Genomic DNA, 15,489 nt, shown 5'->3' on the forward strand with positions numbered 1-15,489 from the left:
AAGTCAAGGATTTTAATTCCCAGTCGAATATCGAGGGTTAATTAACCCTCGATATTCGACCCTTTGTGAATCGGCCCCTACATGTTTCGGGTACAAGCCCTTTCTCAACTATTTTCCAGGTTGCAGGGTATTATGGGATTAAATACCCTCATCCAACCCAGGAACCTCCCCCATTCACCTCATTAAAGTCAAATGAAGTGACATAATTGCAGAGTGCAACAAAAAATACAGAAAATACAAATACATTTCTGTTCTCTTTTCATAGTCCAATCCAGTATAACCAAGTGGTCATCCATTTTTGTGTATGGTGTACAAAAAGTCTTTTAATTTTTTTCATTTAAATTTGTATTCCTTTTCTTTGGCATAACAAGCTTTCAAGATTAAAATCGAATAACACATAATTGGCTGCAAATCTATCTCCAGTGGATATATTAACATTTTGCATCCTCTATGTTTTTAACTGAATACTAACTTTTTCCAGCGGATGCTAAAATTATCTTCTGTCAGCAGTGCCTTGTCCTTTAAGTCTTTTAAAGTCCATAAAATGGAAATTGTCATCTCTGCCTATCCCTGGTTCTGTTACAAGAATCAAAACTACTGCAATATAAGCCTAGATACCAGTAATCATTACTTTGTAATTAATATATATAATTAATATATACAAGAAGGAAATAGGAAATAATTTGTTAGATATCCGACCTTGGTAAATACTTCAAGGAAACTAAAGTTTAAACATTCTTACAAGAAACATTTAAAACTATTGTGGTCAATCATACCTTTTAGTTTGATACACTCCAGTTTCCCTAGAAGTGGTCTCACTATTGTGAATAGAAAAACAGATCCGGCTCCGTAGCTTTGTTTAATCTTAATAAAAAGCAGCAATGATGTGGGTATAGATTCTAATTAATTAGCTTAAAGCTGACTGGACCCAGCTCACCGTAAAAATAGGTTGGTCCGGGTGCGTAATGCCCCGGACCCCACTCTTAAATATAAACGTCGGGTTTTCCAGTTCCGCTATTCAGATAGTTGAACAGTAAGCGTAAAGTTACGAATCTTACCCCGCTGGAAAGGTGACCCGGGTGCAGCCAGCCCCGAGTCCGTCACTAGGAAGGGACGCCAAAGGTCAAGCAGAAGATTTGTAGGCCGCGCACTCCTGAGCACCCACACGAATCGCTCGTCTCCAAATATTTTAAAAAGGTAAATTCTTTATTAGGACATACGATCAATCAAACAAACAAAAAAAAAAACAGACGCTTTTGTTTGTTTGATTGATCGTATGTCCTAATAAAGAATTTACCTTTTTAAAATATTTGGAGACGAGCGATTCGTGTGGGTGCTCAGGAGTGCGCGGCCTACAAATCTTCTGCTTCACTATTGTGAATAGACTATTGGACTTTAATGTTACCTACTGTATGCCTATTGTACATTCAAATGATTTGTTCAACCAACCAAAACTCTAAAATCCTTGAGTTCCAAAGAAAAATAAAGGAGAATTTAACCACTGCATTGTCCATTATTGCTCCTTTTTCATATATTATAACCTTTATTGCTAGAAAAACTGCAGAATGGAAAGATTCACTACTACCTTAAAAAGGTACACAGATAATGATTACATGTATTCAAAGGAGAGTGGGGAAAAAATTGCCAGTAGGAAATGGTTGGGATATCTCTAGAAATATTTATCCGCATCAGTTCATTAATTGTTTCCAAAAATAATCAATCATGCCTCATTACATTTTTTTGTTTTTAAGAGAGCGGTACTTCAAAAAAGGGACATCCTAAGTCATATTGCAGGTACATTGTGACTTTTTTAAAAAAAATTATGATTTTTGGTCTTTTCTAGATGGATGAACAAGGACAAGCAGGGGATAAGCCTGTCAAGAGGCCCATTGGTCCTATTTATGAGCAGTTGCAAACACTCCGCCAGGCTTCATACTCTAGGTACCTAGAAGAAGTGAGTGGACTGAAAAAACAACATGAAGCAGAATTGATACAGCTGAGAGAAGATCTAAATGAAAAATATTACCAAGAGAATGCAACCCTGAAAGAACAGATTAAACTACTGACAAAGACTGAGCAAGATAATTCAACTGGAAATTTTGAGAAACTTCAGCGGTCTCCTGTCAAAGAAGAGGGCAAGACTCCAGCTGATATAAATCAGTTATTGGAAGAACGCTACCAAGAGAGAATACAGGAGGAAGTAGCAAAGGTAGGCCAATGTTTTACAAGAATGGCGTACTATACATTACATATATCCCAATAAGAAATTGTAATAGACTATGGTAGATGCAATACGGTGTTTGTAGGTAATCATAATTTTGAGGGTCATGAATAATGGAGTGATTATTGTTGTGTTTACAACTGTGAATTAAGAATGACAATATGTTAAATTTGCACCACTTATTTTAGGTTCTACCACCACATGACACCGCATTTATCAGTTTGTCCCATGCATGTGTGCAGGTTTGTAGCAAGTGTATTTTGTTTCACACATATCGCTGCAAATTCGACATTTTAGTCCCCATTGGCACCTTTCTGAAGTATAGTGCAGAAGTGAACAAACATTTAAATACCAAAGGAAAAGGCACTAGTCCTAGATGTATATACTAATGTTTTAACACCATAAGAGATTATTGTCATAGTGCAGACCCTTTTGGATAGGATAGACAGACAGACATCCAGATATATAGGGGGTTATTTATCAAAGTCCGAATTTATCTTAATATTTTCTGCTACAAACTCCGATCAAATCCACTCGGTTTTTTGCACTTATTTATTATTACATTTTCCTGAAATTTTGCTTTGCTGAAAAAAAAATATCAGATTTTCATAGGTTGTTTTTTTTATTTTTCATTCATTTTTTCCTGAAAACTTCAAGGTATTGCACGAAACCCAGCGCACATCAAAAAATCATTGGGACTTCTCCCATTGACTTATATGCAACCTCGACAGGTCTGAGATGCCGGATTTTCTGATTCTGACTATAGGGGGTTATTTATCAAAGTCCGAATTTATCTCAATATTTTGTGCTACAAACTTCCAGCGAACACCACAGAGTGATCGTCTTCTGGCTTCTTCTCGCTGATGCACATGCGCAGTAAAGTGAAAAGCCGAACTTTAACGAAGAAGTCGGCTATTTTATTATACTGAGCATGCACCTGCCCCGGGAAATTTGAAGAGAGAAGAAGCAGGAAATCAATCGCTCCGTGGTGCTCGCTGGAAGAATTACGGGTTGTGCAGTTTTCTCCTGATAGGAGCACTGGCCTGGGGTGTCAGGTAAGGAGTAACTTTTGGCACCCCCAAGTAAAAAGAACTTTCTTCTCCTTTAAGGCAATGTTTTGCCTGTACAGTCCTGTCTTTTATCCCTTTGATAATTGTTTCTATTATTATTTTCATTGCTTATTATTTACTTGTGTATCCAGTATGGAATCTATAATCAGGAATGCTTCCAACTGTGGGGGGGTAAGGGGTCTTTCCGTATGTTAGTGCGTAGAATTATCCACCTTTTTGTTTGTCATCGGAGACTTTAATGCCCTGTAAGAGTTGTAACCAAGGTTTTTTGTTTTTTATGGTATTTTATATTTGCTATGCTATGGTGCACAATCTTCCCACTTTCTCCTTAATTGTTTTCTTTGCTCAGTTATATACAGCTATGGTTTTAGTTTTATATAAATCCGCCACATAATTCCATACTTGTCTGGATGTTTTCTTGCGCTGTATTTTGAGTGTCAAGAAACTGGTGAATTCCCATCGTAGGTAGTAGTAGAATATATTGTTACTGACGTTAGCTGTAGTGTGTCATGGGTTGTTTCATGCATCATTTGCATGGGTGTTCTAGTTTGCTGTGCAAACCAGTTCCGTTTAGCTGTTTTTGTTTTCAGCCCATTACATCCTTGTAGTGTCTTGTGATTGGCATTGTGAGAACAGCTTTGTAAATGACCCATATAAACGATGTGGGGCTCACGGTGGGAATTTTACAAAACAGTAATTCTTCACTGCTTGTGTGTTTCGATGTTTGAATATGCAGATCCATTCACTATGCGTGCTTTACACAGTACTAATGTGCAGTTGCCCTGATTTCCTTTGGAAAGAGGAAAAGCCAAATCTTTCTTTACTACTACTCGAAGGTGTCAGATATAATTTAATTCACATTTTTTGGTGAATTCTATCCGTTTGATTTCATGTCTCCCTCCTTTAAAGCCTGTATGCTCTGATCATTTTAACAAAGAGTGCTGTACTTCCCCTGTAAAAAGGCTACAAACTAGAACCTCCTGGTTATTTGTTTTTAAAGGTGGTTCACTTTAAGAATGTTATAAAACCATTAATTCTAAGCAACATTTCAGTTGGCCTTCACCTTTGGCTTTTTTATATTTTTTTTAATTATTTGCCTTTTTCTTCTTCTGACTCAAATGGGTGTTCCCGACCCCCATCTTAAAAACGAATGCTCTGTAAGGCTACAAATGTATTTTTATTGCTACTTTATATTACTTATCTTTCTGTTCAGACCTCTCCTATTCATATTATATTATTTAAATCAGTGCATGGTTGCTAGTGTAATTTGCACCTTAGCAACCAGATTGCTGAAATTGCAAACTGTAGAGCTGAGTAAAAAACTAATTAACTAAAATATAAAGCCAAACTGACATATGATTATTGCAGTGGGTTATCCTTGTGCGATCAGCAGGCATTGTATTTATATCCTACTTTAGTCATGAGAGACTAACGTTTATGTTATTTTGATGTAAACAATGTAAAATGTTATATACTGTTTTTCCTTTTTTTACTCAGGTTATTGTAGAGATGACAGTGGCATTTGCCCAGAAAAGTGAGCTTGCCAGGCTGGCTGCACCTATGGATAGCCGAAGTGCACGGAATTATAAAGGTTCTCAAGAAACAGCTGGGGCAACACAGAAGAAGGAGGAGGAACATCAACCATTCCACGAGGAGGAAAAAAGCTTGCAGGTGGTTGAGTCCTCATCTCTTGACAACATCCACATACAAGATGGCACGGATGTTCCACATCGCGTTACAAGAGATGTGGCTGCAGTAATCATAGGCACACCAAACACTTCTTTAAGCCAAGAACAGAATAGTGACCTGCACCCAAAACACCAAGAAAAAAATGTGACTGTCGACTCACATTTCAATGAAAAAACCGTTGTCCTCAAAGAAGAAGTAAGCATGCCTTTATTTTACCTTTTTATTTATATATATGTTATGTTAATACTATTTATATTTTGCCAGTGTTTCAGTTCCTCTCCCACAATTATCAATCGTATTGGCCACACAATTTATTTATGGGCAGATGTATCAAAGGTAGAATTTCGAACTGAGGTGAATTTTTTTTTTACTCTAAAAAATTCAAATGTACTCAAATGGGAAGTTATTTATGAAAAAATTTGAACGTCTAAAATTCAATCGAACGGGAATTATCCGAAGATTCATTTAATGTTTGAACTCGAATCTAATTTTCCTTCGAAGAAAAATTGAAGGCTATTAACATAAATCAAATGGGCCAATTGACCTCTGCCATTGACTTGTAAATTAATTCGGCAGGTTTTTGGTGGTGAATATTTGAATTACAACTGTTTCCATGGTCGAGGTGTGATAAATCTCACATTTGAATTGGGGTTTAAAATTCTAATGTGTGAATTTTGACACCAAGATAAATTCAAATTTACTATTCAACCCTTAATAAATCTGCCCCTTAATAATGTAAAATATTGGTGGGTGAGCATGATTTGCTATCTTCTGCACCACAACTCCCGGACTCTTAAGAAAGGTGACAATGCTTTGGGCCACTAGGGGGTAGATTTACTTAAGGGCGAAGTGACTATCGCTGGCGACGATTCACAAACGTAACCGCTTTCAGGCACTTCGCTGACTTACTAAAGGGTACAGGTGTAACTTCTTCAGTGAAAGAGACAGATGCTAGTGATCATTCGCACTCTATCACCAGGCGAATTTTCACTCTGGCGAATGGATGTTACTCCGCAAATTGACTAAGATGCGGATTTTACTGAACGTTACTTTTTTCGCCAGACTTGCCTTCGCCAGCACAGACCAGGCGAAGTGCATTGGAGTGCATAGATCTTCCTCAAATTTCTGTCACTTACATCATATTTTTAGTGGAAAAAGTTTCTAAATCCCAAAAAACGCTGGCGTCTTTTCCTGTTTTCAGAATGATAGCCTGCAAAAGTTTCTTGGGTAACCGGGTTCCCTCATACATTTTCTAACATATGGAACATAAACTATACACTGGGCTTATGTGTAGGGCAATATAACAACTCTATTTTCTTTTATTAAGGTTCCCTGGACTTGTGTAATGTAATGTATTTGCTGCAACATATACTTCCATTCAACTTTATAATTTCCCGCCTGTATGCAAATTAGCCTGAACGAACACCTCTAACAAAGTTGCTGTAGGCATAATTGACCGCTAGTGCATCTTTGCTTTGATTACCGAAGTAACGCTAGCGAAAATTTCCAGCGTTCGGCGCCCTGGACGCAACTTCTCATTTTAGTAAATTAGCGTTGTCTGAGAGAATTTTTGCATGGCGAAGTGTATCGATGGATGGGAAGCCGTCGCTGGCGAATTTTCGCTGCTTAGTAAATTTACCCCTAGGTGTTGTGGCAGCCAGTATCTGTCCCCTTAAAATGTGCCGCAGACTGATTGATAGACGTTTTAGGCAGGTCATAGAGAAGGGTGAAATGACTAATGGAAATATTGAGAGCTAAAAGCATATTTACATTTTGGTTAATGTCTAAGTTTCTGTGAAATTATTACTGGCTGATTTTCCAGTTTTAACCGTGCCTATGCAGCCATTTTTCTTATGGGCACGCTGGCCACGTGCACCCATGTAAGCACTCTCATTGAACCACATTTTCACATACCATTCACACAAGGATGAGAAGAGTGAATGCACCTGTTGGTGTAGGAAAGCTCAAATATTTGCTTTGCTAGTAAGGTAGTGTCACAAAGGATCTCTCCGAGGCAGAAGGGAAAGAGACGGGGAAGAAAGTGGAGCTTACCTGCGGTGCTGTGAGTAGAAATGTTCTGCTTATATTGTGCAGTGAGGACATTTTTATAATGTGCATTTTAGATTTACTGACGTGTTCTGTGAGTGTAGCTTCAGCTTTCCAGTTTTTCTAACACAGTATCACTGCAGTAATCGTGCTTGATTCATTGTTCCGCTGCTGTGGGCAAATCTCGCCTCAATGTGTAACATTAAAATGTAGGTATGGGACCTGTTATCCAGAATGCTCGGGACCTGGGGCTTTCCAGACAATGGATCTTTCTGTAATTTGGAGCTTCGTACCTTAACTCTACTAGAAAATCATGTAAATAATAAATACACCCAATAGGCTGGTTTTGCTTCCAATAAGGATTAATTATATCTTAGTTTGCTTCAAGTACAAGTAAATCATTTCTAAAAATTTTAAATATTTGGATAAAATGGAGTCTACGGGAGACAGCGTTTTGGTAATTCGGGCTTTCTGGATAACAGATTTCCGGATAATGGATCCTATACCTGTACTTGAATATGATTGTTATAGTGACATATATTTTACTAAAGGGGTGCTGAAAAGCAAATAATATTGGCGTTAACTCTACATAGTAATTGCTAATAATGCATAAATAAAGGGATCGTGGTCTATATATAGTCCACGGGAAGATTGTGAAATTCAGTACTCTAAAGCTCCCCATAGACGCGACGATTCTTCTTGCCGAACGACCGATTTTAGGGAAGTCCGACCAATCCTTCGAAATTATCGTGCGGTTAGTGGGATTCGAACGATCGTACATCTTACGATTTATCGGCTGACATCTGTCAGGAAATTGATCTGCGAGGTCAAAAAATCTTTGTCGGTCCCAGTTCAATCTATCTATGTTTGCAGGGCCAAGCAGGCAGCTCCCCATTGTTTTCCTGGCAAATTGGTCTTTTTAGTTGGTGGTCAATTCGTACGATCGTTCTGAGAAGATCGTGGTCTCACGATCAGGATCTGATCTTTTAAAAATCTCAACATCTATGGCCAGCTTAACCTGTTGTGTTTAAAAGAGAATTCAACCTGTAATAAACCCCCCCCCCCCCCCGGGCAAATGTCCCTAATTTTTTACTCACCCCGAAATTCACGGCAGCCATCTTCTTCTCCGGTAATCTTCGTGTCTTGACGGCATTTACAGTGCATGCGCAGTCGGAGTAAATTTCCAGTCCCAAACAGCTTTGCATGCACCGTAAGTCACGAAAATTTCAGATTTTTCGGAAATTTCTGTGACTTCCGGCAGTTGTTCGGAACCAGAAATTTCAACTGCGCATGCGCTAAAACTTCCTAAGAAAGAAGATGGCTGCCATAAACTCCGAGGCCAGAATCTGCACAGAGGGGTGAGTAAAAAATGAGGGGCGAGTAAAAAATGAGGGGCATTTGCCTGGGGTTGCAGGTAGGCTGGGGGGAGGAGGGTTGAATTGGCCTTTAACAGCCACTAAGAGGTTAAGCTGGTTGAAAGGAACCGGGATCACTGCTACAATGAGATGCCTGTAACGTCACATAAAATCATTACAAAGCAGAAATCATTACATATGGATTTACGTGCTGCCTACATATTGAGCAGGTCAACAGTCAATTATAGTTTTAGAAAAAGACATATATATATATATATATATATATATATATATATATATATATATATATATATATATATATATATATATATATATATATATAGAAAGGGTAGTAAAACTGTCACATCTCACATTATGGAATTATATAGCATTATGTAAAATATATTTTGGTAGGAGGATATGGTAGGTTGTATGTCCGTTATCTGGAAACCTGTTATCCAGAAAGTTCCAAGTTATGGAAAGGCCGTCTCCCATAGACTCTGTTTTACCCGAACAATTATTTCCTTTTTCTCTGTAATAATAAAACAGTAGCTTGTACTTGATACAAATGAAGATATAATTAATCCTTAATGGGCACAGAACCAGCCTGTTGGGTTTATTTAATGTTTACATGATCCAAATTATGGAAAGATCCGTTATCTGGAAAACCCCAGGTCCCAAGAATTCTGTATAACAGGTCCCATATCTGTAGTAAGATAAAGATATCAGGGTCAGTTAGACATGGCCATATAAGGTTTTTATTTATTCCGATAAGAAATGTGGATTTTTTTTCTTCTTTAGTATCTTTTTAGACAAAATAGGAATAGGCTAGTGATGTACGGGTCGAGAATTTCTTGACACGCACCCGACCCTAACCCGCCAGCTCCCTACCCGGATCCGACCCGGGCACGCTGCTCGCCTTTATTTATAGACCCGCGCCCGCCCCGCAGTGACTTCACAAAAGGGGCAGGGCAGGCGGAAGTCTATAAATTCCGTCGCGGGCGGGGAGAGCAGGAGAAGAGCTCGAACCGCAAGCCGCACATTTTGTCCAGGGGTCGGCCCGAACCTGCCCGACCCTCGGGCCTCGGGTCGGCCTGCACATCACTAGAATAGGCGTTGCAGAAGAATAAATAGTACAGCTACTATGCTTATGAAATGTACTTTATGAACATATTTTGCATGTTAAAGAAGCAAAGGGCTTCGTTGCCATTTAAATTTAATGCAGTACTAACCTACTCTGGTAAAATTAGTTTTTTTTAATAAAACAAGTTTTTATAAATAAGCTGTTCTTTACCCATGGGGCAGCCATTCAAGTTGAGGTTTGGCTTTGGGGGCCTTGTCTATATATAATTCAGAAGTGGTAAAACTGGCCCAAATAGGGAATAGATAAAGACCTGAAGTTTCATTATTAAAGCATCTACGTAGAAAGTCGGGTGGTGTCTATAGTGTAAAAATTGCATCCAAGTTTTTATTAGCATACGAAGATCATTCACTGAATTTCTGGGACTGCAAGTACAGCACGAAACGGGCCTTGGATGGTATCTTCCAGGTTATGTACTACTCTGTGTCCTGGCAGCCAGCATACTCAGGGGCAGATTTACTAAGCTTGAGTGAAGGATTCGAATGAAAAAAAATTTGAATTTCAAAGTATTTTTTTGGGTACTTCGACCATCGAATTGGTCAAATTTGATCGAATCGATTGATTCGAATGATTCTAAGTAAAAATCGTTCGACTATTCGACCATTCGATAGTCGAAGTACTATCTCTATAAAAAATACTTCGACTACATACTTCGCCACTTTAAACCTACCGAGGTGTAATGTTAGCCTATGGGGACCTTCCCCAGCACTTTTCTAACATTTTTTTTTTTTTGATCGAATAAAAATACTTCGATCGATCGCTTAAAATCGTTTGAATTGTTCGATCGAAGCATTTGCGCTAAATACTTCGAATTCGATATTCGAAGGATTTAACTTCGAGGGTCGGAATTCGACCCTTGATAAATGTGCCCCTTTAAGTACGCCGGCTGAGGCAAGATGGGGGTGAATTTGCCAGTGTAGAGAGCCACATTACAGCTACAGAGATTTGTTTCTCAACTTACCTCATGGGAGAAACTACACAGCTGAGTCATCGCACCCCTAGCGAAGAATCCATTTTCCCACAATTTTATTTTGCCTGGAGTGTTTGACTTGTGTTCAGCTTCATGGAAAATGGGTCTTGTGAAGATTGTTTATGTTTGCATAAACCCTCTTAACTGGAAAAAAAGATGTTTTTTCTTGGCCAAGACAAAAGAACTCCGTGAAAGTGGGGATTTTGCAAGAGAATAATCTTTCTCCTTTGGACAATTTCCGCATATGTACAATTAGAGGCAGATTTATTAAAGGGGTTGTTCACCTTTAAAGTAACTTTTAGTATGATTTAGAGAGGGATATTCTAAGACAATATGCAATTGGTTTTCATGTTTTATTATTTGTGGTTTTTGAGTTATTTATATTTTTATTCAGCCACTTTCCAGTTTGCAATTTCAGCCATCTGGTTGCTATGGTCCTAATTACCCTAGTGACCATGCTCTGATTTGAATGAGAGACAGGAATATGAATAGGAGAGATGAGTAATAAAAAATAGCAATAACAATAAGGGGGATTATTTACTAAACTCCAAATGCAAAAAAAATTTGTGATTTCTTTTTTATAAAACCAGACTTTTAAAAAATCAAAAAATTTTTAAAATGTATTAAACCCTGGATGAATGCGATGGGTTTCCTGCAATACCCCGAATTTTTTATGAGTTTTCGGTTAAAAATTCTGAAAAAAACTTGAAAATTGGATGAAAAAATCGTGAAAATCTGATTTTTGACCACAAATTTTCGGGAAAAAGTAATAACAAATATGCGTAAAAAACCAGAGCGGATTTGATCGGAGTTTGCAGCAGAAAATATTGAGATAAATTCGGACTTTGATAAATAACCCCCTAAATGTGTAGAGCATTTGTTTTTAAATAGGGTCAGTGACCCCATTTAAAAGCTGGAAAGATTCAGAAGAAGAAGGCAAATAATTAAAAAAACTATAAAAGATAAACAATGACAACCAATTGAAAAGTTGCTTAGAATTGGCCATTCTGTAACATACTAAACGTTAACTTAAAGGTGAACCACCCCTTTAAGAGTCGAGTGGTAAATTCGAATTTTCAAATTTTGTTTGGTGCAAATTCACACATTCACATTTTAATCCCCCAATTTGAATGTGAGATTTATCACACCTCAACCCTGGAAACCGTTCTAATTCGAATATTCGCCACCTAAAACCTGCCGAATTCCTTTACAAGTCAATGGCAGAGGTCCATTGATCCATTTGAATATGTTAATAGCCTTTCTGGCATTTGAGTTTTTTTCAGAGGAATATTCGATTCGAGTTTTGTTCCTATTTGATTCGAATACAAAACCAATTTTCGGATTGTCCCCATTCAACCGAATTTTAGATTTTTTCATAAATAACCTCCCATTCGAGTTGTGAGTAAATTCAAATTTATTAGAGTTAATAAATCAAAGGTCGAAATTTGACCTTTGATAAGTCTGCCAATAAATCTTTCAAAACGTGTAAGCCATTATTTAGCATTAATTGAGTAAACATTATCTGCTTATCTTCATAAATCTACGTTTCTTATCTTTTAACCATCAGTCCACTTTAGGTGGTCATATTGGAGGGGGGATCCACTAGTTTAGCAACCTCGCCAATTCAGTGGTTCTTCATCAACATTCTGATTTTAGTGGTTTTAGGGTAAGGGCACACCTGGCAATTCGGGGAGATTTAGTTGCCTGGCGACTAATTGCCTCTTCTTTGGGGTGACTAATCTCCCCGAACGGCTTCCCCCTGTCTTCCGCCGGCTATAATGAAAAAAACCGCCTGCGGCATGGCACACGCGGTGCTTCGTATTCTGAAGTCGCCCGAAGTTTCCTCGTGAGGCAATTTCGAGCGACTTTAGTAATCAAGTGCCGCGTGTGCCATGCTGCAGGCAAGTTCAGTAATCTTCTGAACTGTTACAATTTGCTACGTTAGTTGATACATTTCTCAGCAGTGTTCCCAGAGCTGCTTGAGAAAGACATAAGAAGGTACACACAAAAAAACAAAAAACAAAACATTCAACATTAATTTTAGAAAAACAAAGAGAAAATAGAATTTGAATAGAATTGGAAAACGTCTTTATTTCTGAAGAACTATCTGAACTGACCTGAAAAAAAACCGTTGGACGGTAATTTAAACAAATTAACCCCAGTAGGATTGTTTTGCTTTAAATTTCAAGGATTTAGTATATCTTAGTTGGGATCAAGTACAAGGTAATGCTTTATTATTACTAGCAATGAGCAAAGTTTTGCACCAGGTTTCCCAGCAGAAAAAAAACTCCATAGACTTCAATGAGTTAAAAGAATTGTCACCCATTAATTTCAATGCATTTGACGACTTTTTCGCCGCTTTGAGAATTTTCGCCCATCACTAATTATTACACAGAAAAGGGATGTCATTTTGAAATATGTGAATTATTTGATAAAAATGTAGTCTATGGGAGATGGCAGATCGTTCCGGATAACAGATCCCATACCTCTATAAACAAATCTTTTTTTGTTCTAATTATGTGTGATATATATTATTATTACCATAATTATATGGTGACAATTCACTATTTTGCAGGACTATAACCGGATGCTTGCGATGGGTGCAGAAAATGCCAAGCTAAGGCCTTTGTATGAAGAACATGTAGAAGACATGAGACAAGAACTGGTGAGGCTCGAGCAGGAGCACCAGCAGTCTGTTGAGGCCATGAAATATGCTCACATGGAACAGCTGGAAAGGCAGATGTATGACCAGGAGCAACTCCTCTCTGAGCTGCATGTGGTCCGAGCACAACTAATTGTGGTAAGTAGCACTAAGATCCTTTCACACAGCCAGTGAGTCCATGTTCTAGGAATCCAATTTGTCCAGAGGGTTGAAGCACTGCAGTGTTAGGGGTTCACCACACTAGTGATTTTCATAGACAGTGGTATATTAGAAAAGAATTGTTGACATAAATGGATTTCTGTGAAGTTCATTGGATTAATGCATATATAATCTTGCATGTTGGTCACTTCTGTAATTCTGCTGAAGAGCAGGGACACAGTTACACACTCATCCCTCAAGTATGGGTTAGTGTTCAGAAAATGTTTTATGTACCGTTAGAGGCCCATTTATCAAAGTCCGAATTTATCTCATTATTTTCTGAAAAAAAAACTCCGACCAAATCCAATATTTATCAATACATTTCCCCGAAAATTTTCTGTTCGGAAAACCTCCTGAAAAAATAGTGAAAAAAACGAATCGTATGAATTTTTGCTGAAAACCACAACATCTTTGGATTGTTGCATGAAACCCAGTGCAGATCAAGATATCTTCAGGACTTCTTTGATTGACTTATATGCAACCTCGGCAGTTCTGAGATGCAGAATTTTTGGATTCGGACTTCCTCGGGGTATAATAAATCCAGAAAAAATTGGGGTTTTTTTCCCACTTAAAATTCAGATTTTATAATAATAAAAAAAAAAACACACCATTTTTTTGGGGTTTTTAGCATTCAGAGTTTTAATAAATAACCCCCTTAGTAGTCTCACTTCTACTGAGGCTTGATGATTTGTGGAGCATGAATTGTTGTCCAAATCTCAATTGTTGAATCTCAACCCTTACAAGTCAGACAAAACTCTCAAAAATAATCAAAATGTGAGACAAAATGACACTGACATATAGGGTATATTGTTGACTGTGATTTCATGGGCAACAATACATTGAAACTGCCTTTCCATTGTAGAGTATTTAAATGGAATCAGTGTGACGGTAAAATCACTTAGTCATGCAAAACTATCTGCTATATTATTGTGACTACAGTCTTTAGCCTACATGCTGGCAGGAATTTAAAAGCATAATAGATGGTTATTTATGGGCATGTCATTGTCTTAAAGGGGATGTAAAGGCAAAAAAATAAAATCCCATTTTTACTTTATTTAATGAAGCCGAAATCTTTCTCTAATATACTTTAATTGAAAAATGTGTACCGTTTGTGGGCGGACCCCTGCAGTCAGTGGGCGGGCTATGACGTCAGTGGGCGGACCCGTGCCACCAGTGGGCGGGGCTATGGTGTGGCGATCAGCGATTGGTCGATCTCCGTGTCAATCAAGGGAATCCCGCCCGGTTTTCCTTATTTGGAAAATCGGGCAGGAAGTATAGACCCGGGCAGCACCTCAAAGTACCTGGCTGTCCAGGTCAAAACCGGACAGGTGGCAACCCTAAGGTAGATTGTCCCAAGCTGCTCTGCAGGGAAACAATCATACTTTGAAACGGCATAGGGAGCCCTCCCACCTTACTTCCCAGAACTTGAGCAACTTTGTTGGTTTCCCTATACAGCAGCCAGCGACCGTGTAGAGATTTGTATCTGCAGACCCAGTGCAGTCTGTATATTCTGATTAGTAATCAGTCTTGCTCTATGGGTTCTATGGCAGATATTTTTTGACTTGTGCTGTTTTGATAATTTATGACGATCCCTAAGCTTAAAGTGGAACTCCAGCTTCCAAACCAAAATTTGCTGAAAAGGTCCAAAATAACACAGAAACTCCTAATATATCCATCACAGTTACCTGTATGAAAAAATGCCATTTTCTATGCTGAAATCCAGCTGTTTTAACAGTTCTTCTCTTTCTGCATCATTTGAAATCCTGGCAGGGAAGGAGGGACTAAACACTGATGTTACAAATTGTAACAACTTCTCCACAGCTTACAGACAGCATGCAGGAACTACATAACCCACAATGCATTGTTCTGTTCCTTATTGAGGGTTGTTCACCTTTGAGTTAACTTTTAGTATAATGTAGTCTGAAATAATTTGCAATTGTTTTTAATGTTTTATCTGTGGCTTTTGAGTTATTTAGCTTTTTCTCATCAGTTCTCCAGTTTGAAATTTCAGCAATCTGGTTGCTAGGGTCCAAATTACCTTGGCAACCATGCACTGATTTGATGGGAAAAAAAAGCAATAACAATTCATTTGTAGCCTTACAGAGTATTTGTTTTTTAGATGGGGTCAGTGCCCCCA

The 15,489-nt window shown here is 38.2% G+C and overlaps 1 protein-coding gene across 6 annotated transcripts in view; it reads left to right on the forward strand.

The window, feature by feature from the left end:
* LOC108718477 (A-kinase anchor protein 9) overlaps positions 1–15,489 on the forward strand; it is a 145,009-nt gene that overhangs the window by 45,350 nt on the left and 84,170 nt on the right. For all 6 annotated transcript variants that reach the window (XM_041565885.1, XM_041565888.1, XM_041565886.1 and 3 more), the window contains 3 exons: positions 1,844–2,209; positions 4,789–5,175; positions 13,068–13,292. In XM_041565885.1, the coding sequence (XP_041421819.1) occupies positions 1,844–2,209; positions 4,789–5,175; positions 13,068–13,292 (978 nt within the window). The remainder of the gene's footprint in view (positions 1–1,843; positions 2,210–4,788; positions 5,176–13,067; positions 13,293–15,489) is intronic.

The sequence above is a fragment of the Xenopus laevis genome, chromosome 6L (genome assembly GCF_017654675.1).
Source record: "Xenopus laevis strain J_2021 chromosome 6L, Xenopus_laevis_v10.1, whole genome shotgun sequence".
NCBI lineage: Eukaryota > Metazoa > Chordata > Amphibia > Anura > Pipidae > Xenopus > Xenopus laevis.